Source organism: Culex pipiens, chromosome 3 (assembly GCF_016801865.2).
Source record: "Culex pipiens pallens isolate TS chromosome 3, TS_CPP_V2, whole genome shotgun sequence".
NCBI classification, from domain to species: Eukaryota; Metazoa; Arthropoda; class Insecta; order Diptera; family Culicidae; genus Culex; species Culex pipiens.
The window spans coordinates 164,961,875-164,988,419 of record NC_068939.1 but is presented as its reverse complement, the minus strand read 5'-3'; the positions used below and the strand labels follow the sequence as shown (position 1 = coordinate 164,988,419).

The 26,545-nt window shown below is 33.9% G+C and overlaps 1 protein-coding gene across 1 annotated transcript in view; it reads right to left on the bottom strand.

Annotated features, from left to right (window-relative positions):
* The window catches only part of LOC120418560 (uncharacterized), a 43,112-nt gene extending 23,406 nt beyond the window's left edge, over nt 1–19,706 (bottom strand). Inside the window, 4 exon segments of the mRNA XM_052710011.1 lie at nt 193–287; nt 636–747; nt 5,801–5,945; nt 19,432–19,706. Of these exon segments, the coding sequence (XP_052565971.1) occupies nt 193–287; nt 636–747; nt 5,801–5,843 (250 nt within the window). The 5' untranslated portion in view covers nt 5,844–5,945; nt 19,432–19,706.
* Between the last annotated feature and the right edge of the window lie 6,839 nt (nt 19,707–26,545).

Here is a 26,545-nt window from a genome sequence, read left to right as displayed (position 1 = left end):
ATGTTGCGTCCTTTTGAAATGAAAACGTTAATTATTAGAACTGTCAGTATGACATAATTGCGACGCCATTATGGCGGTGCCATAATTGATTTGTCAATACAGTAAAAGATCAAAGCATGCTGGCAAAATTAAATAATTAGCCCAAAAATGGGTTACCTCCCACGCTTCCCACACCCCTTTCCAGATACTTACGCAAACAGGCAATAACAATGATTCCAATTAGGAGAATAATGATGATGACAACTAGGGCGATGAAAATAGATTTGTGGTAATAGCGGCGGCGAAACCTGTATCGGGATTGTACAGGGAAAGTGAATTAGTAATCGGATAGGCAACTATTGTCCATTATGGCAAGATTATTGAACCTAATTGAAAGACGTTCTATTTGGAATCAATTGACTTATTTGGTATGCAAATTATGCAGAGGAGGCGACTGGGTTTGTTCCAAACGGTCACAATTTTGAGCTAAACCCTTTTAAAATGTTGATTTTTGAAACTGAGAATTTTTAGGAGCTTGTAATTTTATAGCAAACACTATAAAATCTTAAAATACAAAGACTTCAATTGTTGATCTATTTTCAATTATTTTCAGAACATAAAACATATTTTCAGAACATAAAAAATCCTCAACTCACCTCGACTGCACCCCCACCAGGTAAGGGTTGGAGTCATTGGCCGCATCGCTGGGCGTACTTCCGCCGGCGGCGTCGGTATGATTTATGTTGTTTTTGTTGTCAGTTATGTGACCTAAAAAAGGAACAACAAGGAGGTCGATTCAACGCAACCATAATATGAATTAATGAGCGGAGTATAGTAGTGAATAGAGAGCTTTTGTGGGTGAGAACAAACATGTGGAAAGAATTAGCGCGACTATTAGTGGTAATGGGGAAATTGTTGGGAAAATTATGCAATTTTGCAGAAAGTAACAGTTGAACAGATAAACAGATTAAAGCCAAATACTTCTACACCCAAACCCCGATAGTTTAAAACCAACTGTTGTCAAACGAACTGGCTCACTTTCTAGTTTGACACCTCGTTTACAAGGAGTTCACACACACTACCAAACGTTTGTTTTGTCAGTGTGCGTGAGCGCCGTGTAAAAAGTGACAGTTCGTCACTTTTTAGTTTGACTTTGATCAACCAACGGGGTACTAAAAAGGTGTCAAACGAAAAAGTGACCAACACCGGTGTATAACCTGGGCAATTTTTCCCAAAGAATGACAGACTGGAAAAAAGAATGTTTCGAAAATTCAAAGAAAGGTATTGTAAATATCGCTTCAGTCAATCACTAGCTGTCATTTCACTTTCCGTTATTTTCCCCGTCAATGGGCGCAAATAATAATAAATTCATTGGTCACTGAACTGCAGCCGTAAATCAGCGCGCTGTCATCGGGTGGAAATGTGTCACCAAACTTTCGATGAAAAACGTCCACCATCGGGCGCAACACAAACGGGGGAAGTGTGGAGGGCATTGTCCTTTAAGGGAGGAGTAATCAATAGGAACATACTGAACACGGGCTTTAATAAAAAAAAAGAAAACACACACACATAAAGTAGGCCGTGGGAAAAGTATTGAACGGCTTGCCATAATGGCGTCGTCGCGACCTGTCACAGCTGGGTTCGACGAGGCACGCGGGCCTGCACGCACAGAGACAACGCCGGAAACAAGCCGGTGTATAAATTATGCAAAGATGGCGGCGGCCGGCTGTACCAACTTGGTAAATATTCCCAGACTTGGAGCGTTTCGGCTCTGGCAGTCCCGCTGTCCCTAGGGGGAAATATGAAATATTTGTCTGACGGTGGAGGGCTCGAGGGTAGTGCAGACAATTTCAGGGATTGTTTATTTATCGTTTGGGATCGCTGAGTAGGCCGTGACGATTAAGGCTGCTTAAAAAAAAAACGAAACGAAACTATTGGCACTACGCCCCCCGGGGCATGGCCTTCCTCTAACGTGGGATTTCTGCTCCAGCGCCTCTGACGAGACAGGAGAAACCGGGACCGACGTTTTACTTCACCATCCGATAGAAGCTCAGTGGATAAGGCGGGAATCGAACCCGCGTCTCATAGCATCATCGGGATCGGCAGCCGAAGCCGCTACCCCTGCGCCACGAGACCCACAGGCTGCTTATGCGTGGCGAATATAATGTGTAATTCTGGGTAATTGATTTTTGAAAGTTAAAGTCATTTGGGATACCTCTCAGTCAATCAGATACCCTCTACAACCTTACCCTGCCTCTAAACGGGCTTCGATCTAAAAAGTCGCCAAAAATCCATTTTCAACCATTTTTTGATCTTTCAAAAGCATTGGAAAGAAGAACTCTTAAAATTTTAGAAAATTTTAGAGTTGGAAGTTTGACTTGTTTTAGGTGACTATGATAATGTTTTTAAAAATGTCATTTTTGAGAGGTCAAACAATTTGGCTGTGATTTTTACTAACATTTCCTATATTTTAAGTAAAATGAATTATGCAGTAATTTTTGTAGTGGCCCGGACTATGCCTCTACGCATTTTTTTTTACAATTTAAATAACAATGGTGCAAAAAAAAAATATGAAAAACTGACTGTACAAACATGAAAAAATTAGATAGACAAAATGTAATGATAGGAAGTAGTAGTATAGTCCAAATACTACCAAAAACAAACAAAAACAAGATAAATGCAAATAAAAATACTAAAAATAAAACAAGAAATCAAGAAAAAAGAAAAACAAAAATAAGAGAAGTTAAGTTTTTCGTAGAACAAAAGTTGCTCAAAATTACATAAACACGGGAAAAATAAAAAATTTCGAAAAAAAAATTTGGGCAGTAGAGGGTTAAGTTTGATTCTCAAGGCTTAGGAGCCATCCATATACCACGTGGACACTTTAGGGGGGAGGTGGTTTGGCGATTGGTTTATGGATCTTTCCTTATCAAAAATCATTTAAACTATTTGAAAATCCTTTCACTTATTTGGTCTGTCCTTCTAGAGTGACGTAACGTATTTATTATAGCACTATAACACAATAACACTGATTTAGTATTTTTTTAGCAGAGGATTTTAGTATTTTAAAAAAATATTCTGTGATAATTGTTGAATCTATATATATAAAATTTCGACGGTTTTGTTCAAACGCAAATCAATTCAACACGGAACGTCGGATCGAGGTGCTCTTTGTTGCGTTAGGTTCGTTTAAGTCCAAGGAAGGTTCTTACGCCAAAAAGTAACAACTTTGGCCACTCTGGAACCGATTCCGGAAAATCTGCAGATTATATGGGAAAAGTTACGTAAAATCAAATTTTGATCACAGGAGGCTGAATAAAGCAAAAAAGTTAAAAACGTCAACAAACGAAAAAAGGCAGATCGAAGTTTGTCGGGTAAGGCTTGTTTTATTCATAAAACTCTAAGACAGTAAAAATGCAAACAGAATTTCGAATAATTTGACACCATAATGCAAATTATAAAAATCATGTTATTTAAAATAAATAAAGTATTGATTAAAAATTTTAGTATTAAAAAACGTTTTCTTCTGATTTTTTTTATATATTGTTCAAAAACACAAAAACTTCAAAAATATATTCAAAATTTCGATTCGTTTGATACCCATATTGAAAATAATGAAGACATGGGTATTAAAAAAAGATTCGGTATTTTTTGAAATTTGAGTTTTTAATTCCATAAACTCTCAAACAGTGAATAAGTATACAAAATGTCTAATTTAGAATTTTTAAAAAATATTTGCTTTATGAAAATCGTTTGAAACCTATAATGCAAATTATGAAAATATCAGTATTTTTTTCAATAAGGTATTTGGTGATATTTTTTAGCATTTTGCTTTAAAACCCCACAAACAGTGAAAATGCATAAAATTCTCTTATCTTTTGATGCTTATAGAAAATTTGAATTTAAAGACAGTGAAATTTTTAAAATTTTATTCTGAAAACTCTAAAAGAGTGGAAATGCTTACAGATTAATGCAAACCAAGGAAATTTCAATTCTTTTTTTAAATACGGTATTTTATGAAATTTTAGAATATTATTATAAAAACCCTCAACATTGAAAACACATACAAAATTTCGATTCTTGTGATATCCATATTGCAAATTATAAAAAATAGTGTTTAAAAAAAATTCAGTATTTTTTGAAATTTTAGTTTTTAATTCCAAAAACTCTCAAACAGTGAAAACATTTATAAAATGTCTTATCATTTGATATTTATATTGCAAATTAAAAAAATCTGGTATTTAAAAAAAACGTTGCTTTGTGAAAATCGTTTGATACTCATAATGCAAATTATGAAATTATTTAGTGATTTTTTTAAGTATTTCATTTAAAAACCCAAAAAACAGTGAAAATGCGTACAATTTTCTAATCTTTTGATGCTTATATTTTAAATAAAAAAAAGGAATTTTAAGAAAGGGTTTTGTAGTGAAAATGTTATTTAAAAACTCTAAAAAAGTGAACATGCATACAGAATAATGCAAATTATGAAAATTTTAATTCTTTTTTTTAATACGATTTTTTAAGAAATTTTAGAATTTTATTAAAAACCCTAAATTGAAACTACATACAAAATTTATTTATTTTATTGCAAATGATAATGTTTTTACATTTTCATAAAATACGGTATTTTGAGAAAATTTTAGAATTTCATTCCAAAATGTATAATACAGTGAAAATGCATACAAAATTTTGATTTGTTTGATACTTTCATAGCAAATTATGAAAATTTGAGTATTTAATAAAAATACGGTTTTTATAAAAAATTGTGGGTACTTCTACTTTGAAACTTACTACATTCTCAAAAGTCTGTCATCTAAGTAACAGTTGGACTAAGTTTAACAGTTTGGAATTTTTTGGGAGTAGAGCAGCCAAGGCCCACAGTCTATAAATAAAATTCAAAATAATATTTTAATCATAATTAAAAAGTGCATGTTATAAAAAGTGAAATACTTTTCGATTGAAAATTTTAATTTACTTTTACTATCAAGTTCAATTTGTGCTTTATTAAAATTTACTAGTTCTACTATATCTGATATGCAAGTATTTTTCCCATTTTTTGTGATTTTTTAAAGAGGTTATAAGAAAAATTCTCGTGATTTGACAATCCTTGCTAATCTTTCGTTAGAATATGACCTGAATTTAGAGTGAGTGTAGAGAAATGTTGTTTTGAAAAATATCAAATTACATGCGTTATTTGTTAAATTTTGCTGCAAAAACCAATCAACAATAAAATTAAAAATATATAAAAAAGTCAAATGTCAAGTCAGTGCTTCTAATTTTGTCTGTGCAAATCGTATTAGCTTTCAACATTCAACTCATTAAATAACCACATTAAGGGTGGGTGTAGTTCGACGAGGCCACCAGACAGAAAAGCCCCAATTCCGAGAATAAATTTTATCTGAATATCGATCGAGACATTATCCGCGCAGCAGTTAATTACAGACACAACACTTTTACCGTAGGTTGGTGCGCCAAACTTTTGCAGGGGGTTAAATTTTGGCTGGCACCGCAAAGTTTCACTTTCGCGGAAGAATTTTGCCACATTTCTTGTGGGCTCGGAGATTCATTAGCGTGGTGCCGGCGCGTTACAACGAGTTAATTGGATAAGGATGGAATTTGATCAATTCTTCAACGAAAACAAAATTTTGGGACTCGTTTCTATTTTAAATTTTTGTCTGGTACTGAATTTGAAGTTACTGTTTTAGAGGGTTATAATTATTTCCAGTTATTTCTAGGGTACAGTAAATCTATTTAAATCGAAAAAAATATCAATTTTCAATCAAATCTATTTTCAAACTAATCAACTCACTCCTAAACTCACCATCGTTTTGACTATCGGTCGTCCAGATCCGCATGGTGGACATCGCCGGAAGTGGAAGTTCGTCGCGGGTCGGCAATTTTCGCTGCCAAGATTATCAACTCTTCTAAATCAGATAAACCAGGGGGTGATCACGGAGCAAATTGACCTGCAAAAAGCGGGAAAACAAATCAAATTTAGCATGGTTCTAGTATGTATATTAAAGGATCAGTAGCAAAACAAACAAAGTTGAACAAGTGGGGCCTGTTGTCTACCTCTCCCGTGTTCACTCAAGAGGGTGATTTAATGGAGTTTTTATTGGCCCAATGAAAGCTGGGGCAGGATTTATGGTGACTGTTGGGAGGGATAGTATAGTATGCTATAGGGTGGTACAAAATTAAACTAAAATGGCCAGACTTTTTTATCACCAACTTTTAACAAATCAAATTCAACACAAAAAAGCATAGTATAGTGTTCATGAAACGTCAATTTTGTACCACCCCATTTGTAGACAACGTTTGGCTGGCGTTGCGATAAGCAGTCAACTCAATTTGAATGGCTCTATCGGGATGGGGATTTGTGGAGCCGTTTTTCGAGATGTTTGTCTGCCGGAATCGTAAATTGATTGCTGGTTGTTCCCCCCTTTATTGGCTTACAAATGGGCCTTTTTTGGCGGGGAAATTTCTTTTTGAACTGTTTTGCAATGTATTTGGTTAACTGCCCAAGAAAAGCATAACTGTCCCTGCTGGAGTTTTATTAAAACTTGAAAAGGAATTTGATGTTTTTGAGGTATTAGACGCATAGTGTGTGCTCCAGAGTTTTAATGTAAGTTTCAATATTAAATTTGTTATAGTGGGACATTTTTGCGACTGTATTCATGTGTGAGATGATTCTGCCATTTCTCTCGGTTTTTGTAAAGCTTTTGTAGTAAAAAGCGTTGATCCTACACGGCGAATGAGTTCCTAAAATCGTGAACAAGCGTTAACAAAAATCTAGAACCACGCACAAAGTGATCAAATTTATTTTATTGAAAAACGAAAAAAAAAAGAAAAAAATAATCCTAAAGCAATTGTCGACGAAATCCGTAAATTTCATGTATTTTTGGTTTGGCCTCAAACTTTTAGGGGCCATTCCTATGGCAAAAAGGCCATTTTGAGTCATTGATTCGCCGGTTCCATACAATTTCAATTGTCCATAGAGCAATTCCAGCCCAAAACAGGAATTTTTCAGGTACTTTTTTCTCGACCCTCTCCGATTTCAATGAGACTTTGTAGACATGTTATCCTACGCTTATATAAGCCATTTTTATGTATATGGAGCCAGTTCCACACGATAATGACATTTGAGAAGGGCGTAAGTGTTTTAAATATTTTTGTAATTCGGAATATAAATATTTCTGTATCTCGAAGGCGTTGCATCGTATCAAAAAGTGGTCAAAGACAAACTTGTAGGAAATTTGATGGGCTTTTCGATAAAAATACACTGAAAGAAAAAAACACTCAACTTTCATGAGATTTTTTGATTTTTAAGTTTAAAAGTCAAATTTGAGGGGGAGCCCACGATTTTTTTTCGTTCAGAATTTTTGTGAAAATAGCCTAAGATGTTACAAAAAGACTCACGAAAAATGCAGGATGGAGCATCTCACCTAAAAAAATACAAAAATCATTTACTGAAACTGTTTTTTTGAAAAGTGCTCTAAACGTCAAAATTTTCAAAAACCGAATACGGGAATCGATTCTCCAGACAATTTTACATAAAAGTCTCCATATTGACTACTGTCCTAAGTCCAATCCTTGTGAAGTTACAGCGGTTTTAAAAATAAAAATGTTGAAAAAATGAGTTTTTTGATGGTTTTTGGCAATTTCTATATGACAGACTTAATTTTTCAGTCTCGTAAATATTTTTACTGGAAAGCTCGTCCAATTTCCCATAAGTTTGTCTTTGACCACATTTCAATTGGTTGTATGAGCTTACAGATATAAGCTAATTACATTGCTCATAACTGAAAACATAATATTTTTTCAGTGTAGTATAGTAACCTGGATAGTAAATTAGCTTATATCTGTAAGCCCATACATCCAATTGAAATGTGGTCAAAGACAAACTTATGGGAAATTGGACGAGCTTTCCAGTAAAAATATTTACGAGACTGAAAAATTAAGTCTGTCATATAGAAATTGCCAAAAACCATCAAAAAACTCATTTTTTCAACATTTTTATTTTTAAAACCGCTGTAACTTCACAAGGATTGGACTTAGGACAGTAGTCAATATGGAGACTTTTATGTAAAATTGTCTGGAGAATCGATTCCCGTATTCGGTTTTTGAAAATTTTGACGTTTAGAGCACTTTTCAAAAAAACAGTTTCAGTAAATGATTTTTGTATTTTTTTAGGTGAGATGCTCCATCCTGCATTTTTCGTGAGTCTTTTTGTAACATCTTAGGCTATTTTCACAAAAATTCTGAACGAAAAAAAATCGTGGGCTCACCCTCAAATTTGACTTTTAAACAGACATGCATCGGCACTATGAGCTCTTTTTAAAAGCACTCAGCTTGTTCTAGATGGCATTTTCGTTTAAAGCAATTTTATGCTTGTTGCTAGGTAAAAATCTCTTGTTTTTGGCTTGAATAATGTGTAGAAAACTTTGGTTCATTGAAAAACCCGATTTTAGCTATATTTTCATGTAAATGTTCTCTTAAGCTCTCAAGAAGAACTTCTTAAAAGCTCTTTGAGTGCAATTAAGAGTTCTTAACCTATATCTCAGTTGGGTTTCAAAATAATCTCTCAAGGTCTTCGGGAGCCTAAAAGACAAGCGTAATAAGCGTATACTAATCACTGGCAAAACATGCTGGGTATCTTCTAAGTGAAATGCCAAACAAGTTCTTCTAAAAGGGGAGTTAGAGCGGATGCATGTCTGCTTTTAAACTTAAAAATCAAAAAATCTCATAAAAGTTGACTGTTTTTTTCTTTCAGTGTATTTTTATCGAAAAGCCCGTCAAATTTCCTACAAGTTTGTCTTTGACCACTTTTTGATACGATGCAACGGCTTCGAGATACAGAAATATTTAAATTCCGAATTACAAAAATATTTAAAACACTTACGCCCTTCTCAAATGTCATTATCGTATGGAACTGGCTCCATATACATAAAAATGGCTTATATAAGCGTAGGATAATATGTCTACAAAGTTTCAACCGATTCCTTATTTGGCATGGAATTGCTCCATACAAAAAAAGGTACGTAAATTATCGAAAACGTTTATCTTTAGAAGGAATTTTCTGATCGATTTGCAGTCTTCGGGATTGATAAGGACTATTCAGAAAAAAAGGAACACGGAAAAGTTCTAGAGAATTTAGATATGTTTTAACCCTTTCTGGCCTGATAGGTCATATATGACCCAAAAATCAAAATTTCCAAAACTAGCCTATAATTTTCGTATGGTCATAACCCAAGTAACATTTTTTTCCAGGAGTTCTACAAGAGCTCTTCAAGATAGCTACAGCATAGCAGTTTGGACCGCGGTAGGATAAAACTCTCTTCAAGTACTCTTCCAAACTCCTGAAGAAGTTTTGAAGATCATTTTATCCTACCACGGTCCAAATTGCTATGCTGTAGCTATCTTGAAGAGCTCTTGTAGAACTCCTGGAAAAAAATGTTACTTGGGAAGAATCATTTTCCCATCATCAACTCAAGTTTTTGCCGTACAAAAATGCGAACAAAAATTTTGACGCCGTTGTTTTTCGGATAAAAAAATCCTTGAAAAAATGAGATAAGTTTTTGATGTAAATTGAAAAAAAATGAAAAATCAAAAAGTTTTCGAGACACAGCAGATACAGTTTTTCAATTTTTCAAAATAGAGTACCCTCATCTGGGGGCAAATCGGGACTACAGTCTGAATAGGAACAGCACCTTTCAGAGCAGTTGAAAGCTTCAAATTGTATGTACGGTGTACATTGAACACATTTCTCTGCTTTGAATCTGGTCCAACCAAAACCACTTAAAAATATTAAAATGTTAGGCTGACTTTTCTTTGTATTTTTGGATGAAACTTCGTCCTTGTATTCCCAATGTCAAAAGTAAGTTTGCAAAACTGCATACAGTTTTCGGAAAAATACATAAATTATTGAAAAAATTGTGTTTTTGGCATGTATCGTAAATCTGTCACGATCGTACGCTTTACGTTTAATTAAATAATCAAGTATGTAGATCGCTCCAAATCACTCACTGAGATTAATATTTTACCCTCTTTTTACATATAGCTTTGGTTTTATCTTTCCACAGCCGGCTGTCTAAGATCAAACCGTTGATATAAAATTCAACATATAAACGGGAACTGTCTCAACAGCAGCATCCGATTGCTTGCCTTGAGAATAATACATCATCCCTCCAAACAAAACATTCGATTTTGGGTCGCATCATCATCTTCTATGATGAATCCTGACCAAACACCCTATCCTACTAACAAGTTTTCAGGTTCCTGGCGCTCGTGGGGTGTAAGCACAGAGTAAATCAGCTGCCCTAGTAGCAACCTGCGCTAACTAACATTCCCGTCCCTTAAACTCGAGGTCTACAAACTGACATGGCGGGCGCCGTTGGTGGCCAATGACTGTTACCTATTCGCAACTGATCTAGCTTTGGCAATCATGGTGTTTTATCTTTTCAGCGCATTCATACATGCTGTTGATAAGGGAAACACCATTAGATCGTTTAAGCGTATGGTCAGTTGTATTGATAGGATATTACGGTCCTGTTCAGCAACGGAGGGGCAACCATGGGTGATCTCTCATGCTCATGCTCATGTATCGTAAATCTGTACAATTAAATTATAAGTAATGATTTTTTAAAGCAGAATCAAATTTGCAATCGAAAAGTCCGTTTTAAAAATAAAACACCGTTTCAAAGTTATAGCTACTACCTATTGGGCATACATTTTAGATTTTTTAAAGGTTTTTTGAGCTTAAAAATATTTTTTAAAAGAAAAGCTTTTCTGAAAAAAGTATTTCCTACAATTTTCTCCCTGGAACTTCAGCAACATTTTCTGATCTTCCCGAGCAGACGGAAATAACTTGAGAATAACATTTTTTGATATTTGAAAATACTAGGCCAATAACATTTTATGTTATTTATAACAAAATTTGTTATTCGTCGTTATGATTTTTTTGTTATTGGATTGTTATTGTAATAACAGACCTTATTGGTCTGATATTCTTCCAAAAAATCTCTGTTATTATTTTTTGTTATTTTAACAACTAATCCGATCGTCCCAATAACAGTTGAAGGTATTCTTCGATAAAAAAACATGTTATTTCAAAGTTGTTTTGGCTTTCAACCAATATCAGACCAATAACAAATTTTGTTTAGATAACATTATCTGTTATTAAACTCTTATGCAAAAATGGATTTTTCAAGAAGATTCCATAACATTTTCTGTTATTTTAACAATATTTGTTATTGAAATGGCATGAATTTTGTTATTACCGTCTGCCCGGGTTTTCAATAAAAACTATTTCAAAAATTACAATTTGGTCTAATATATGAATTAGGGAAAATTATCTACTTTTAATCGTTTCTAAACTGCCCACCATTCAAAAAACAACTAATATCCACTTTTGGCAAAAACGAGATATTAGCACCAGGTGGTAGAGGATGTTCCAACGCATCTCCTGGAACTTGAATTTCACTGAAATAGTGTTTAGACTTGGCTGCCGATGCGAAAAAGCAAACGGCTAATATGCCACTCTTATAGGAAATTGCCTTGACGGAGATTTTGTGACAAACACTAAAACGCGTTTTTCTCGGAATACTTGATTTGGCATAATAGCCGAATTTTCAATTATGGGCAGTAAAGTTGAGCTTAATTTTAAAAATTTTGAAATTATTTTTGTTGAAAAGATTAGAAAATTTCGCAAAAGTTTTAAACTTTTAATTTTTGTATTACAGTCTAATTAGGTGACACTTACAGAAATTAATTTTCATCGATTCGAATTCTTTGTGAGGCTGTAACTCTAAATCAAATTGCACGATTGTAAAAATTCCTGACAGAAAATTTTCTCAGGTTTTCAAAAATATTTTTTTACAGAGGTGCTTTTCTTTTAAGTATTATTGTTTAAAGTAAAAAAATACTCAAAAAATATTTTTTTAGTCGAGATTTTCGACGTTTCTCCATCTCCTTTCAGATTTTGCACCATCACGCCACTATGACTCAATAGACTTTTTTTAGCATCCTAAAACATATTAAAACAGTTCGAATGTAAAAATACGTAATTTGGGAATTCAACTTTTAGTCATTAAAAAGTAAAATTAAAAAGGGGATTTTTTCCGTATTCCTATTTTCTGAAAAGTCCTAATCATAACCAACAACTTTGCCGACGACCCCAAATCGATCTGATACAGAATTTCATACATTTACATACCCATTGTGTATGACCATCCTCTAAAATAGTATGGAGACCTGTATGAAAAAAAAATAATGATGCATAATTACTTTTTTTACATAAAGCATGCATGGACAAAGTATTATCCAAATCAAAAAGTCACGAAAAAAATTGCGAAATTGCGGTTCAAACAAATGAAAAATCAATGAAAAATAAAATAAATGGTAATTTAATGACAAATGATTGGTAACCAAGTGAAATAAATAATTGGAAATATGTACATAAATGGTTAATATATTGAAAATAAACAGAACACAAACGAAAAACAATAGCAAATAAATGAAACATAAATAGAAAATATCTGAAATATTGATAAATAACGAACAGAACTAAATGGAAAATAGTGGAATAATGAAAGGAACTTAAAATTGAAATAAATGGAAACCAACCAAAAAATAAATGGAAAAAGGAACTTAAGTGAAAAGTAAACCGGAAGTGAATAGAAAATAAGTTGTGCTTTTTGTGGGCCAAAAATGAAAAATTCGTAAAATTAATAAAATAACCCGATTTAAAAAAAACATTAAATAAAATTTACGTTGGTCTGCAAAAAATCTGATGGTAAAATCGCATGCAAAAGCATGCACATCACCTTCGTCAAAATAAACACTTAATATTACACACTGCATGTACAATTTTTGCAAACACAATCAGCCATCAGACCGATGAAGAGCTGTTAGGATAAACGCATATATGAGCTTGACATTTCGGTCAAGTAGGTTTTCCATACTGATGGGCTACATATTTCAGGGTGTAAAATCACATAAAATTGCATAAAATAATGCGATATATATTATACACCCAGGCCTTTTACACGCTGCTGGATTACTACTTTTTTAGCTGTGTAGAAAATATTTTTTTTATTGAAAATAAATGTAAAATCTATAGAAAACCAGTTAAAAATTAAAGGAAAATAAATATAAAATAAATGAAAAAACTTCTCTTGCTAAATCCATTGTTAGAATATCAAATTACATCTGAATGAACTATAGTACAAATCATAGTTGAAATTAATTACTAATAAAAAAATTGAATTGAATTTGAATAAATGAAAAAAAATTGAAAAACAAAAATTTACAAATACATGGAAAAGAAATCGAACATGTGTGAAAATAGCATTGCATAGCATTGGTGTCTACCGGTAGTTGCTACTCTGTTATTGACCAGGACCTCCAAAAATTGTTCCGTAGATCACAGATGAAGAGTAGTTTGCAGTTAATAATTAAATCTCAAAGTGTAATTTTAAAATTGAACTAACTACAGCAGTTTAGTTGCAGCAATTTGTAAGCATTACCTGCAATACCTTAAACCCTCCCTCCGCATTACTGCCAGTTCTTTGTCCGTTGTTTTTACACCGCCTCTGTAAACATTCCCTCACGTATACGGAAATTTTCCATTTCCGTGATACAATCGGGCCACAATCCGTAACTCACATCAACTGTGGCTTTTCTCCACACCCCTCAGCAAATGCACGCGCCTGCAATTCTACATCCAGCAGCGCTCCGATTCAAAGTCATTCCCTTGGCTTGGCCCCTAAAAGTATACAACCTTATAGAATGACAACAACAACGAATAAAAAAATGGTACCACCAGAGCGCTTCAAGCTAGACACGCCGCTAATTTGTGGCAGATTCATTAAAACTTTGCCTGATGGATGGGCGGCTGGGAGAAACATTCGAGAAGGGACTAAACCAAAGTCATTTAATGCGCACTGGATTGTCTGGATTATGCGACCTCAACGGAATAACGAGGATAAAAATGAGGTTATTCGTCACGTGCCCGGGACATATTAGCGTGAGTGACAGTCTTTTTATTTAGTATGCTGAAATGTCTGGAGGTCGGAAAAGCTTTCGGAAAATGAGCAGGAAGTTAGTGTAACTTTTCGTAAGTGCACTTATGTGAGATAATAAAGATAATAAGGCGGTAGCACAGATTAACGACGTTAATACTTGGCATTTTTCAGCGGTAAAACGTCACGTGCAAAGCACTAAACTGGCATTTCAATTATGCATGTCAATTCAAAGTGTTCAGTCCACCACTCTGTGATGACATAAAACAAAATTACCGGGCAATCCAAACAAGCGACAAAACGGAAATGGGCCGCTTATTAACGGAAACAACCAGGGCCATCTATTGGGTGGCGGCACGAAGCGTGCATTCAGGCGCGCACGTCAAAGCACACGCAATTGCGCCTGCTTTGCCGTCATAACGTCAACCAACGGGGCGTCGTTAATTAGAGAAGGCACGAAAGGATTTGAAAGGGGTATTTGTTCACGGAGAGTGACCGCCAGGGTGGATTTTCCCACGCCTTTTGTGGGAATCAGACTGTTTTTAGATTTTTTCGATTAAGTCCTTTTGAAAGGAGCATTTCCAAAAGGGGCACGAGAAAAAGTTGTCGGCAAATTCGACGAGCTCCAGTTTGGCGAATGAACTTTGTAACGTTGGTACGCCGGAAAGTATGCAACATTGTCTTCATTCAAACAAACAAATCGACGCTGTCGTGCTAACTTCTCGTACGTCGCTTTTTGACGTTTCGAGAAAAACGCGTTTAATGTTATAAACAATAACAAACACGTATTTTTGTATTTTTGTTTGGTTGACTATTCTGTTCATTGACCCGAAGTTTGGTTGAAATTGGCTGCTGGAGTCCCGAGTTATAATTGCAAATGTTTACGCTAGTCGAGCTTGTACATGTGTCAAACGCGTTCTGACCTGAAATCCCTTTGGCCAATTGTCGCACTTACCTCAATTGTCAGGCTGTGTCAAGCTAGCACGACAAGATTGAAACTTTTTTCATTTGACAAAAATGCACGAAGTTTTTTCGGTTTTTATTGAATATCTCAGGATTGAAATCGAATTTTGGGGATCTGTGAAGGTCAAAAGGTGAGGCATTGTGAGCTGCACGAAATGGCGTTCTTAACTCAATTTAGCCCAAAATGCACGTACGACAAGTTAGCACGACAGCGACGAAATGTCCGTTGAAGGTTAAGCGCTGAATTCATTTGCGATTTTGATGAGTTTGATGCAGTTTCAATGGGTAATTCTCCTCCAACTCACACCCCTCTTCAATTTGTGTGAAACTTTGCTCTAAGGGGTAATTTAGGTTCCAAGCATCCGAGGTCCATTTTTCGATATCCAGTGACGAAGCAGTGATAAAATTCTCTTTCATTTAAAATTGACATTTTATTGATAAATACATGTACAATTGATTGTATTTTTAATTAAAAAAAAACATGTTTTATATTTGTATAAAGGCTGACTAAATCTGGAAGTATCGTAAACCGGGGTGACTTTGATAGGATTTCAATTTGTTTTTGGAATATTTTCCAATAGGTAAGGTTTTTCTCAAGATTATTATTTTTAAAACATGTACTGGGACAGGCTACACAAAATCCATGCACTATTTTGGACATAAAGTTTTTCCAATAGTGTTTAGAAAAATAGTTACGTTAAAAATTCTTAGTTAAAATTCCGGGGTGACTTTGATAGTCATAGTTTTTCTTGTTAAAATCATATTTAAGATGTTCAGATCATTGGTGCGCTGGAAGTGGGGACGCGAAGTCGTGATTATTCAGGTTATTTTTTTGGTGTGCTTTTGTGTCGCTGTTCGTATGGGGTTAGTGCATAATTTGTAAAGGGAGCGCGTGGTCGTAAAAAATATTCGGAGTGAAAAGTGATTTTTTTGTGTGCCTTTTGTCGTGAATTGTGTGTGTTTCTTGCTAGTAATAATAATATCAGCTGATATCAGTCCTTCCTTTATCATCGTTGATCGGAGGGCACGCCGCCGGTTGAGTTTGTCGTATTAATTGTGTTCCAAAGTAACTGGGTGTTAATTGTGTTTAGTACTTCAGTCGATTGCGGGCGGTGAGGCCACGCGCTTGCCTTACTGAATTATTTTTGTCTTTCTCGTTGAGTACACAGAAAAAAAATGATGGTAATATTCATCAGGAAATGGTGACAGATTTTGTGGCAAAATAAATGATAAATTTTACCCCAGAAAATGATGAATTTTCATAATTTTTTGATGAATATTCATCAGGTTCACAGTTTTACACATTTTTTATGTAATATTACACAAATAAAGAGGTAATATTCAACCTACCAAATTTTCAACATTCCAAAATTCAACTTTTTTTTTCTGTGTAATTGGTTTTTTTTTGTGCTTTTGTAAACTTAATTAATTGTTTTGTGATTTTCAAAGCCCTTCCTATATCATCGTTGATCGGAAGGCACGACATCGGGTGGATTGTGCTTAAATTTTTCGAATAAGGTTTTATTTTTTTGCTGTGAAAAAGCCATTTCTATATAATGATCGAAAGACGCACTGACATTTTGGATTAATTAACAGTGGAGTGAGATAATTGTGAGTGAGTGATTTTGTGTGTTAACCAGAAAGACCTTCCCATAGCATCGTTGCTCGGAAGGCTCGCCGACGGGTCTGTTATGAAAGTCCTCTCCATAGCGTCGTAGCTCGGGAGGCATCGAAAAGCCAATACCTTATCCTACTAACAAAAAATAAATAAATCACGTGATGCTTGAAGGAGATGCTGTGGATTCAACGGTCTCAAGCGGTATCAACAAGTATATAGCGAAAAACTATGTGCTTGATGAGTCTGCAACTTCAACTATCGGACTAACATTCCTCCCTTTCGTTGAACTGCAGGCTTCTTGGGAAGGCGCCGGTATTGACTAATAAAGTAGGGATCTTCAGAGGTTAAACAGTGAACGGATGGTTGGCTCCCACTGATCATTTTTGATTCATTGTTTAACTTCAGCTGATCTGTCAATAACGGAGTAGCAGCTCATTGACAGTCAACCATGCTCATGCTCATGCTCATGCTCAATCATATTTAAGATGTTCAAACTTTGTTTGTACGTTAAATGTACCATCACTAAAGTAGCTGATATAGTCTTTAAGAAAAAAAAAAAACAATGTTTATATTTAGTTAACTAAGTTTATAAGCTTTTTAACAATATACATATATATTTTAGGTAAACTTGTTAAAAAGTCGTAATTAGCCTGAAATTTGTTAAAACTAGTTTTGTTTATAAAATTATCGATTTATATTGCATTTTATATTGAATTCGAAGCACAAATCAAAAGTTTTCACATTTTACATGGAATTTGTTCAACTGAAATTGCCTATAAATTAGGAGATTTTTATAATTTTGTTTCAAAAACATTTATTATTTACTATTTACAAACTTATTTAACTTTCTCCTAGTGGAAAATTGTCCAAAGAATCCGAAAATGCATTCCGTTTTTCGATTCAAAATCATGTTCATTGAGAAAGTCGTGACACTTTGAGAAGTTTAAAATAATGCCTTTCATCAACATTTTCTTAACTATAGTTAACTAACTTTTTTAACTTTTCGAAATTTTATGAAAAGTTCTTTTTGAGATACTTTGAACACTTCTCTACGATGGTCAGTATGATTCTAAACCATTCCGTACGTATTTTAATTGTACTCTTCATTTTGCGGAAAAATCGCAAACCTATCAAAGTCACCCCGTTTTACGGTAAATTCATAACTCGATCATATTGTACACAACATCAGAAATACTCAGAATTTATAATTAACATTTCTCCAAATTCCGAGCACATCAAATAAAACTTAATTAGAATTTGCTTTACAGATAGACTTTTACGTACTAAAAATAAATGCCCTTTAATGAAGTTCGTCACTGACCCGATTGGTAAAAATACTACAAAAGTTTAATTTTGCGTGAGCAAGTGGAGCAAAAATAGTAAATTTACACCCACGTGACTTGTTTACAATTTTGTTCCGTAACTATTGATAAATAGACGGAATATGCCAACTTGTTTCATTCTTGCCATCGGCAACCGATGTGTCTTCATCAAACAGAGTGCTCTATCAATAAAGTTTCATCACATGTGTGCGACCAAAAACAAAGATGAAACACCATGAGGACCATCTTAATGGAGGAAGTTTTTTTTTGTGCCATTTCCAGCTTTTCACCAATTGCTCGTTTCAAAGTCAATCGTTCTTCTTTTCAGTTCAGCGGAGTGTGCAAGTTCATCCTGGCATGTGGTTCCTCGGTTTTGCCATGACCGGGTAAAGAGCCTACAAAAAGGAGGTAGATTTTCGTATTTTCATATTTTCATATTTTTGTATTTTTGTATTTTTGTATTTTTGTATTTTTGTGTTTTTGTATTTTTGTATTTTTGTATTTTTGTATTTTTGTATTTTTGTATTTTTGTATTTTTGTATTTTTGTATTTTTGTATTTTTGTGTTTTTGTATTTTTGTATTTTTGTATTTTTGTATTTTTGTATTTTTGTATTTTTGTATTTTTGTATTTTTGTATTTTTGTATTTTTGCATTTTTGTATTTTTGCATTTTTGTATTTTTGTATTTTTGTATTTTTGTATTTTTGTATTTTTGTATTTTTGTATTTTTGTATTTTTGTATTTTTGTATTTTTGTATTTTTGTATTTTTGTATTTTTGTATTTTTGTATTTTTGTATTTTTGTATTTTTGTATTTTTGTATTTTTGTATTTTTGTATTTTTGTATTTTTGTATTTTTGTATTTTTGTATTTTTGTATTTTTGTATTTTTGTATTTTTGTATTTTTGTATTTTTGTATTTTTGTATTTTTGTATTTTTGTATTTTTGTATTTTTGTATTTTTGTATTTTTGTATTTTTGTATTTTTGTATTTTTGTATTTTTGTATTTTTGTATTTTTGTATTTTTGTATTTTTGTATTTTTGTATTTTTGTATTTTTGTATTTTTGTATTTTTGTATTTTTGTATTTTTGTATTTTTGTATTTTTGTATTTTTGTATTTTTGTATTTTTGTATTTTTGTATTTTTGTATTTTTGTATTTTTGTATTTTTGTATTTTTGTATTTTTGTATTTTTGTATTTTTGTATTTTTGTATTTTTGTATTTTTGTATTTTTGTATTTTTGTATTTTTGTATTTTTGTATTTTTGTATTTTTGTATTTTTGTATTTTTGTATTTTTGTATTTTTGTATTTTTGCATTTTTGTATTTTTGCATTTTTGCATTTTTGTATTTTTGTATTTTTGTATTTTTTTTTGTATTTTTGTATTTTTGTATTTTTGTATTTTTGCATTTTTGTATTTTTGTATTTTTGTATTTTTAAATTTTAAACCAGAATTTCACTTCCTTTCCTTCTTATAGGCGCTCATGACCGAGTTGTTCCATTGATTTCCCACAGCCTAACAAGGACTCACCTGGTGCAGTGTTTCGATTTTCTATGCTTTTGCACGGTCGTTGTTGTTGCTCCTTTCGATGTCTAGTTGTGTGTCCTCGTTCTTGTTGTGGGCTTTCCAACTTTCGCTAGTTTCGCAGCAGTTTTGCTTCCACGAAAAACCACCTTTTCCCAAATCCCGTTGGAAGCCAAAACTCAATCACCACATTTTAAGGGTTTTTTCCAGTAACAAGATTTCCAGTGTCCGGTGGGTCACTCCGGAATGGATGGTGTGGTCAGAAGTTGTTCTGCTCCGCTAGAGCCCGGAAGGGATACTGAAAGCTTTTAGCAGGAAAGAAAAACTTGAATGAAAAAAGTCGTGGAAGCGAACCGGTTCTGGTGTGCTGCATCGCTGGCCGCCACCTATCTAATGATTATAATGATAGTGACGACGATGATGATGAGGGGGAAGGACGCTGCCGCTGACCGATTGATTGTGTGTTGTGTCATTGTGAGTGTGTTGGACGTGTGTGCATAACTTAACAGTACACCTACTAGACACATATAACAATTGATGAGGGCGCGATTAGTGCATTCTGGCCCCGTGCTGTCCTCACGTGAGAAGGTGTGCGGTGGCTTTTTGTAGGGGATATTGGTTCTTTTTAAGGATTTTTTACTTTAAGAGATTGAAAAATTAATATTCTAGTTAGTAAAATCATCAGAAAACACAGATTGGCCCGGTTTACTTCATTTTAAAGCGTCCAAATTCCTGGGGTTACCACATTCGGAAATATTACAATAAAAAATAAGTTTTGAAAATAACTTGACATGACACGATTGTGGTAACAAGTATTTGACAGTCCATGTTGAAGGTATAGGAAAACCACCCTTTTTACAATCTTCCGGACTTTAGTTCGTTTTTTAGCAATACTTTTGAAGTACCGTAAACTGGGGTCAATCGGGACACTTGGGGCGAATTGGGACAGCAGTTTTAACCATGTTGGAGCACAATAACGTCATGATTCGAAATCCGGACACTTAGTAGCATATCATTTTTGTTATAGCTCACAAAAAATCATGCAATAAGTTGGAAATGAAGAAATATCATCAGGATGTAGTATAAACAGTCAGTTTCAAGAAAATACATGCAAAATATGTCTTTTCTAACAATTTTTCCTCAGAATTTTAAAATTAAAATCACTTGTTGTGCTTCGAATCCCGGACACTGATAAAAGCTGATTCGAAATCCGGACACTTTTGCTTCGAATTCCGGACACTTGATTTTACTTATAAATCGCACAAATTTGGACTGAAATGTTAGTGAATGGCATTCTTTAGGTCTCAAATAAGCTGTTAACATCAAAACAATCGATAGTTTAAATAAAAATTTGCTAGAATTTAAGGAAATCGAAACCATAAATTTCTGCTTTGCCTTCTCGGTGCTTCGAACGCCTATGAAATATTTCAAGTGAAATGTTTCGCATTTTTGGTAAACTTATAATTTTATTGTATTTAATTGTTTTGGCATTAACAACAGCGTTCAAACAAACTTGAAATGAAAGTTGATGTTAGAATTCATCAAATAACACAGTTTTGACATTCATAATGCAAACTTACATCTAAATAATTGATAAAACAAGATGAAGTGTCCGGGTTTCGAAGCGTCCGGGAATTCGAATCATGACGTTATTTTGATTTTTATTGTTGGTTTCGGTTAGAACAGACTCAGGCCAACCAAATGTGTACATCCATTTCCAAATTTAAAAGCTTTAAGTTGTCTAAAAACTGCTGTCCCTATTCAGACTGTAGTCCCAATTCACCCCAGATTACGGTACTTAACTAAGCTTCATAATTTTTAAAAGCAACTGAGTCCGAAACCAGTTCAACATCCCACCACATGCACAGATGTTTGCTCAGCATTTGATTCTGAGTCGATTTGTATACGAGAAGGTGGATTTTGGAGGTTCATTTTTCAAGTGATTTTATAGCCTTTCCTCAGTAGGGGAGCTGGGGGTAAGACGGCCAGGCGGGGTAAGACGGCCACCCCACTGTTTTATTAAGTATACTTATGAATATTACTAAAATGTTTAGCAATACTGTTCCTCATGCTAAATAATGCATATGGAGTCACCTTTGCCAGAAATATTGTTTGAAATAGTATAAAAATAGCTCAAAATAAACATATAATTTTTGAACTTGAAACTGGATGTAATTTTCATGAATTACAACTTAGGCATTTTTGTTAAATAACAATATGTTTTCCTGTCTTCAAATATTTTTTCATGTTAAATTGAAGTTTTCCCTAGATTATGTCCCTCGAAAAAGTTCAAAAAGTGCGATGAGCTGTTTACAAAAAATGTTTAAAAAAATAATTTATTTGGGGGCAAGACGGCCACCTCCTCCGGGGGTAAGACGGCCACCCGTAATTTGTAGATTTTATTTGATAAGGGTTATATTTTTGACGGTTTTTGACTATTAAGACATATTTGTAGATAAAGGAAAAGCATTTTCAATAAAACTATCCATTTTTAATCAAAATGCTGTTAACTACCGTTTCGACAACATTCTTTACTGTGATATAGCAAAACTCATTGAATAGTATGAAATCCTATCAAACTTTTCATAAAAATCGCTAATTTAATATTGTTTACATAATTTTGGTTTACTTATTCTAATCGAAATACACAAACTAATTTTTTTTGTATCAAATTGTGTTTGTTTTGTAGTAAAGATTCATAGTTTTTCATAAAATGTGGTCGCAATAATATGAAATTCACTGAGCCAAAATATGAAATTTTTTAAACAGCATTTTTCTTCACATTTGAAACCTGATTTTTTTCAACCAAAATAGTTATGATGTTCAGAGAAGTCTGTTGAACCAACCATGTAGGTGTTTGGGTGGATTTAGCAAAGTTATTAAGTTAATTCATAGCACTGGCCGTCTTACCCCACATGGGTGGCCGTCTTACCCCGCGTATTCCATATATATACGATTTCAATTATTTTTTTAAAATTGCTGAAAAGTATTGAAAATTGATTTTTAGACCAACTAATTTATGTCATTTCTATAATGGACTAGTAGTAGAACAATATGTACGTAATTTGAGATCAAAATAATCTGTTGTGTAAATTTTATTAGACTTCTCCCTTAGGGTGGCCGTCTTACCCCCATCCCCCCTAAGGTTGGGAAGGCAAAAATGGTAGTCATATTGTTATTACACGGAATTAAGCTAGTAATCGAACAAAAGCCGATTAAATACAAAAATAATTGCATTGTTTACTAATTTTTTTTAAGTTTTTTTTTAATTTTTTTTGTTTTTCCTTCTTGAATGTTAAGGCCAATTAAGAGGGGGTGATTTAAATACTTAAAACATAATTGCAGTGGCCTACAATAGAATAAAAAATATGAGCAATTTTTTATACACCAGTAGTTTTTAAAGAAATTTGTCATTGGTTTGGATTGACAGAATTTAAAATTTTAAATTAGGCCTAAAGATTGAACTCACCTTGCAAATTAAGAATTGTATAGAATTCTACGAATTTAAAATTATTTTTTAAAGAAATTGGGCAAGAATAAATATTAATGATTCTTTTTTTTCCAATATTTCGGTATGAATATTTTGGGTTTGTTGAAGAATAATCAAGTTAAAAGATAAATTCCTTCAAGCTGTGAGTTATATTCTATTCCATTTTGGAGCATCTTTTGCTGTTCACTGAGGCATCTTAAAAAGTGAGAAATGAAATATAAAAAAAAAACTTACTAAAATTAGGAAAAAACTAAAAAATTCTATATCAATGTTTGTTTTAGTTTAAAATTGTCATGATTTTGAACTGAAAATGGATTGAACATTAAAATCTTTACAAATTATAAGCTGTCCGAGAAATCTTGGAAATTCATTAACCCTACTGGTAAGATATCCCAAGACCTAAGGAGCCTTTTAATTTAAGTGCACTAGTGATATGCTGAATTGAGTATTTTTTAAAATGTTTATTAAATAGCTGTTGCTGTTTTCTCATAAAAAAATACATCACATTCTTTTTTTTTTGAAATTTAAGAATATTGCTTGAAAGAAAAGCAACTCTAGAAAAAATATTTTTGAATAGCTGAGAAAATACTGAGCCATTCCAGCTCAAATCAAAAATTTTTCTGGTACTTTTGTACCCGACCCTCTCCGTTTTCAATGGAACTTTTTAGACATGTTATCCTGTGGCAGTGCGTGGCCGAATGGTTACGCTGTCCGCTTTGAAAGCGGATGATTCTGGGTTCGATTCCCATCTGCTCGAACCTTCCATCGGATGAGGAAGTAAAATGTCGGTCCCGGCCTTGGTTGTTAGGCCGTTAAGTCTTTCCAGGTGTAGGAGTCGTCTTCATGCCATAAGTACAAACAACACACCAAACCAAGCCTACTCCGGTGGAATCGCTGGCGGCGGTTGGACTCGCAATCCAAAGGTCGTCAGTTCAAACACTGGGGTGGAAGGTTCCTTGGAGTAAAAAGAGGTTTGGGTGCTCTCCCCATTCAAGCCTTCGGACTCCTAGGTTCGAGCAGAAACTTGCAATAGAGACCACAAAAGACCTGGGGGTCGTTAATGTGGATGGCTTGATTGATCCTAGGCCTATATTAGCCATTTTTGTGTATATGGAGCCAGTTGCACTCGAAAATGACATTAAGAAGTTCTTAAGTTATTTTAATATTTTTGAATTTTGTAATTTAAAAATTACTGTAACTCAAGGCTGTTGCATCGTATCAAAAAGTGGTCAATGACAAATTTGTAGGAAATTGAACGGGCTTTCTGAAAAAAATACACTGAAAGAATAATACACGTCATTTCTATAAGATTTTTCAATTTTGACAAAGAACTTTGTCCTAAGGGCACTGTCTACGGGTGTCAATCCAAAATTTCGCGAAGCGAAAGTTTAACGATTTGTCTAATTGTTTAAACGCTTATACAGTGGACTCTCTGGCTGTCGATCTTCTCGATATCAATATTGCTCCAGCTGTCAATAAATTTTTCAGTCCCTTTAAATAGATTGCTTTGATTTTCCGTTCTATAATTTGATCACTCCCGCTCTCGACGGTCCCTTCAATATCGACAACGAGAGAGTCCACTGTATCTTCCACCCAATTCAAGCAATCTGCATGCTTTATCCACCAAACGAAAGGGGAAGTCTTAAATTGCAAGTAGACTGCCTCACAAAGTTGATAAAACTTTGTTAAAGTATTCAAAAGTTAAGATGAAAATAAAAAAATGAATGCAGGAAAAATCCCGGCTGCTGATTGGCTGACAGCACTTAGCAAATTTTGCCTTTTCTGCTGCTTTCGTGGAACTGTCACGCGAGGATGTTGCACCACTGTCGCCACATTTCATGCAAACTATTTAAGCTAGCACTTTTTCCTCAGAAAATTTCAGTGCCTATGGAGGTTTCGTCAAAGACGGATCCACGGTGGTATTTTTATTGCTCACACACACACACGCACACATTGAGAGACACAGTTTGTGCACCAAATTGGGAGGAATTCTGTTCTAATGAAGATTGTTAGGACGGTCACCGGAAAACCAGAATGATTTTGGGCAATGGGGTTGGGACCACATTGGTAGGATATTGGCCACACCCTGAGTGGCCGGTGCCCTGCGGAAGGTTCTACCGGGGGGACATTAATCGAACCATATGACTTGGGGCAATATGGGTATCAAAATTCATGGTTTTTGAAACTGGTAATGAAAATGGCCATTTTGATAGTGGTGGCCACAACCTAGAGTGGCCGGTTCCCTCTGGGAGGTTCTCCCGGGGGGACATTTTCCGAACCATACTTGTTTTGGCAATATTTTCGTGTTTTGGCAATTTATTTCCTCAGAGGTGCCAAAGATTGAAAACATTTAATTGGAATAAATTATTTAGGATTAAATAAATAGGCAATGATTTAAAAATATATACAGTGGACTCTCTGGCTGTCGATCTTCTCGATATCAATATTGCTCCAGCTGTCAATAAATTTTTCAGTCCCTTTAAATAGATTGCTTTGATTTTCCGTTCTATAATTTGATCACTCCCGCTCTCGACGGTCCCTTCAATATCGACAACGAGAGAGTCCACTGTATAAAAAAAGCATAATTTTTTAGGAGTTTTGTATAAAGTTCTTTGTCATATTGGTCATGTAGAACATAACCACCTGCACCTTTTTGAGTATAAAAGTTAAATTCAAAGGTGATGTCACGATTTTTTTCCGTTCAAATTTTTTGAGGAAATAGCCTAAAATGTAACAAAAAGACTCACGAAAAATGCAGGATGGTATGTCTTTCCTAAAAAAAATCCAAAAATCATTTACTAAAACTATTTTTTGGAAAAGTGGTCAAAACGTCAAAATTTTCAAAAATCGATTGCAGGAATCGATTTCCCAGACAATTTTACATAAAAGTCTCCATATTGACCATTGTCCTATGTCCAATCCTTGTGAAGATACAGCGGTTTAAAAAAAATGTTGAAAAAATAGTTTTTTTTTTGTGGTTTTTGGCAATTTCTATATGACAGACTTGATTTTTCAGTCTCGAAAATATTTTTAATCATAAAGCGCGTCCAATTTCCTATAAGTCCTTTAAGTTTTACAAAAATCGTGACAGCACCTTTAAATTTAACTTTTATACTTAAACATTGAAAAATCTCATAGATATGGCGTGTATTTTTCTTTCAGTGTATTTTTTTCAGAAAGCCCGTTCAATTTCCTACAAGTTTGTCATTGACCACTTTTTGATACGATGCAACGGCCTTGAGTTGAAGTAATTTTGAAACTATAAATTACAAAAATATTAAAATAACATACGCCCTTCTCCAATGTCATTTAAAAAAAAAATTGGCTTAGGGGGTGAGGGGGTAATATGCACCCCCGGGGCAAAATGCACCCCCTGCTTGTCTCGGTATTTGGAAGAATTTTCCGGGGAAAAATCATAGAAATTGGAAGCTTAACATTACTAAACCATGCTGGAAAAATTTGAGCATCGCAGTATAAAAACAGCTCAAGTTATTTGCAAAACTTAAAAATGTTGTGTTTTCATCTAATTTTCTTTGCACTTTCATTATGATTTTTGGACAATATAAAAAGCCTTTATTGATATTGTAAGTTTTGAGGTAAATAGTTTTTGCCATAATCTTCATTATTCTG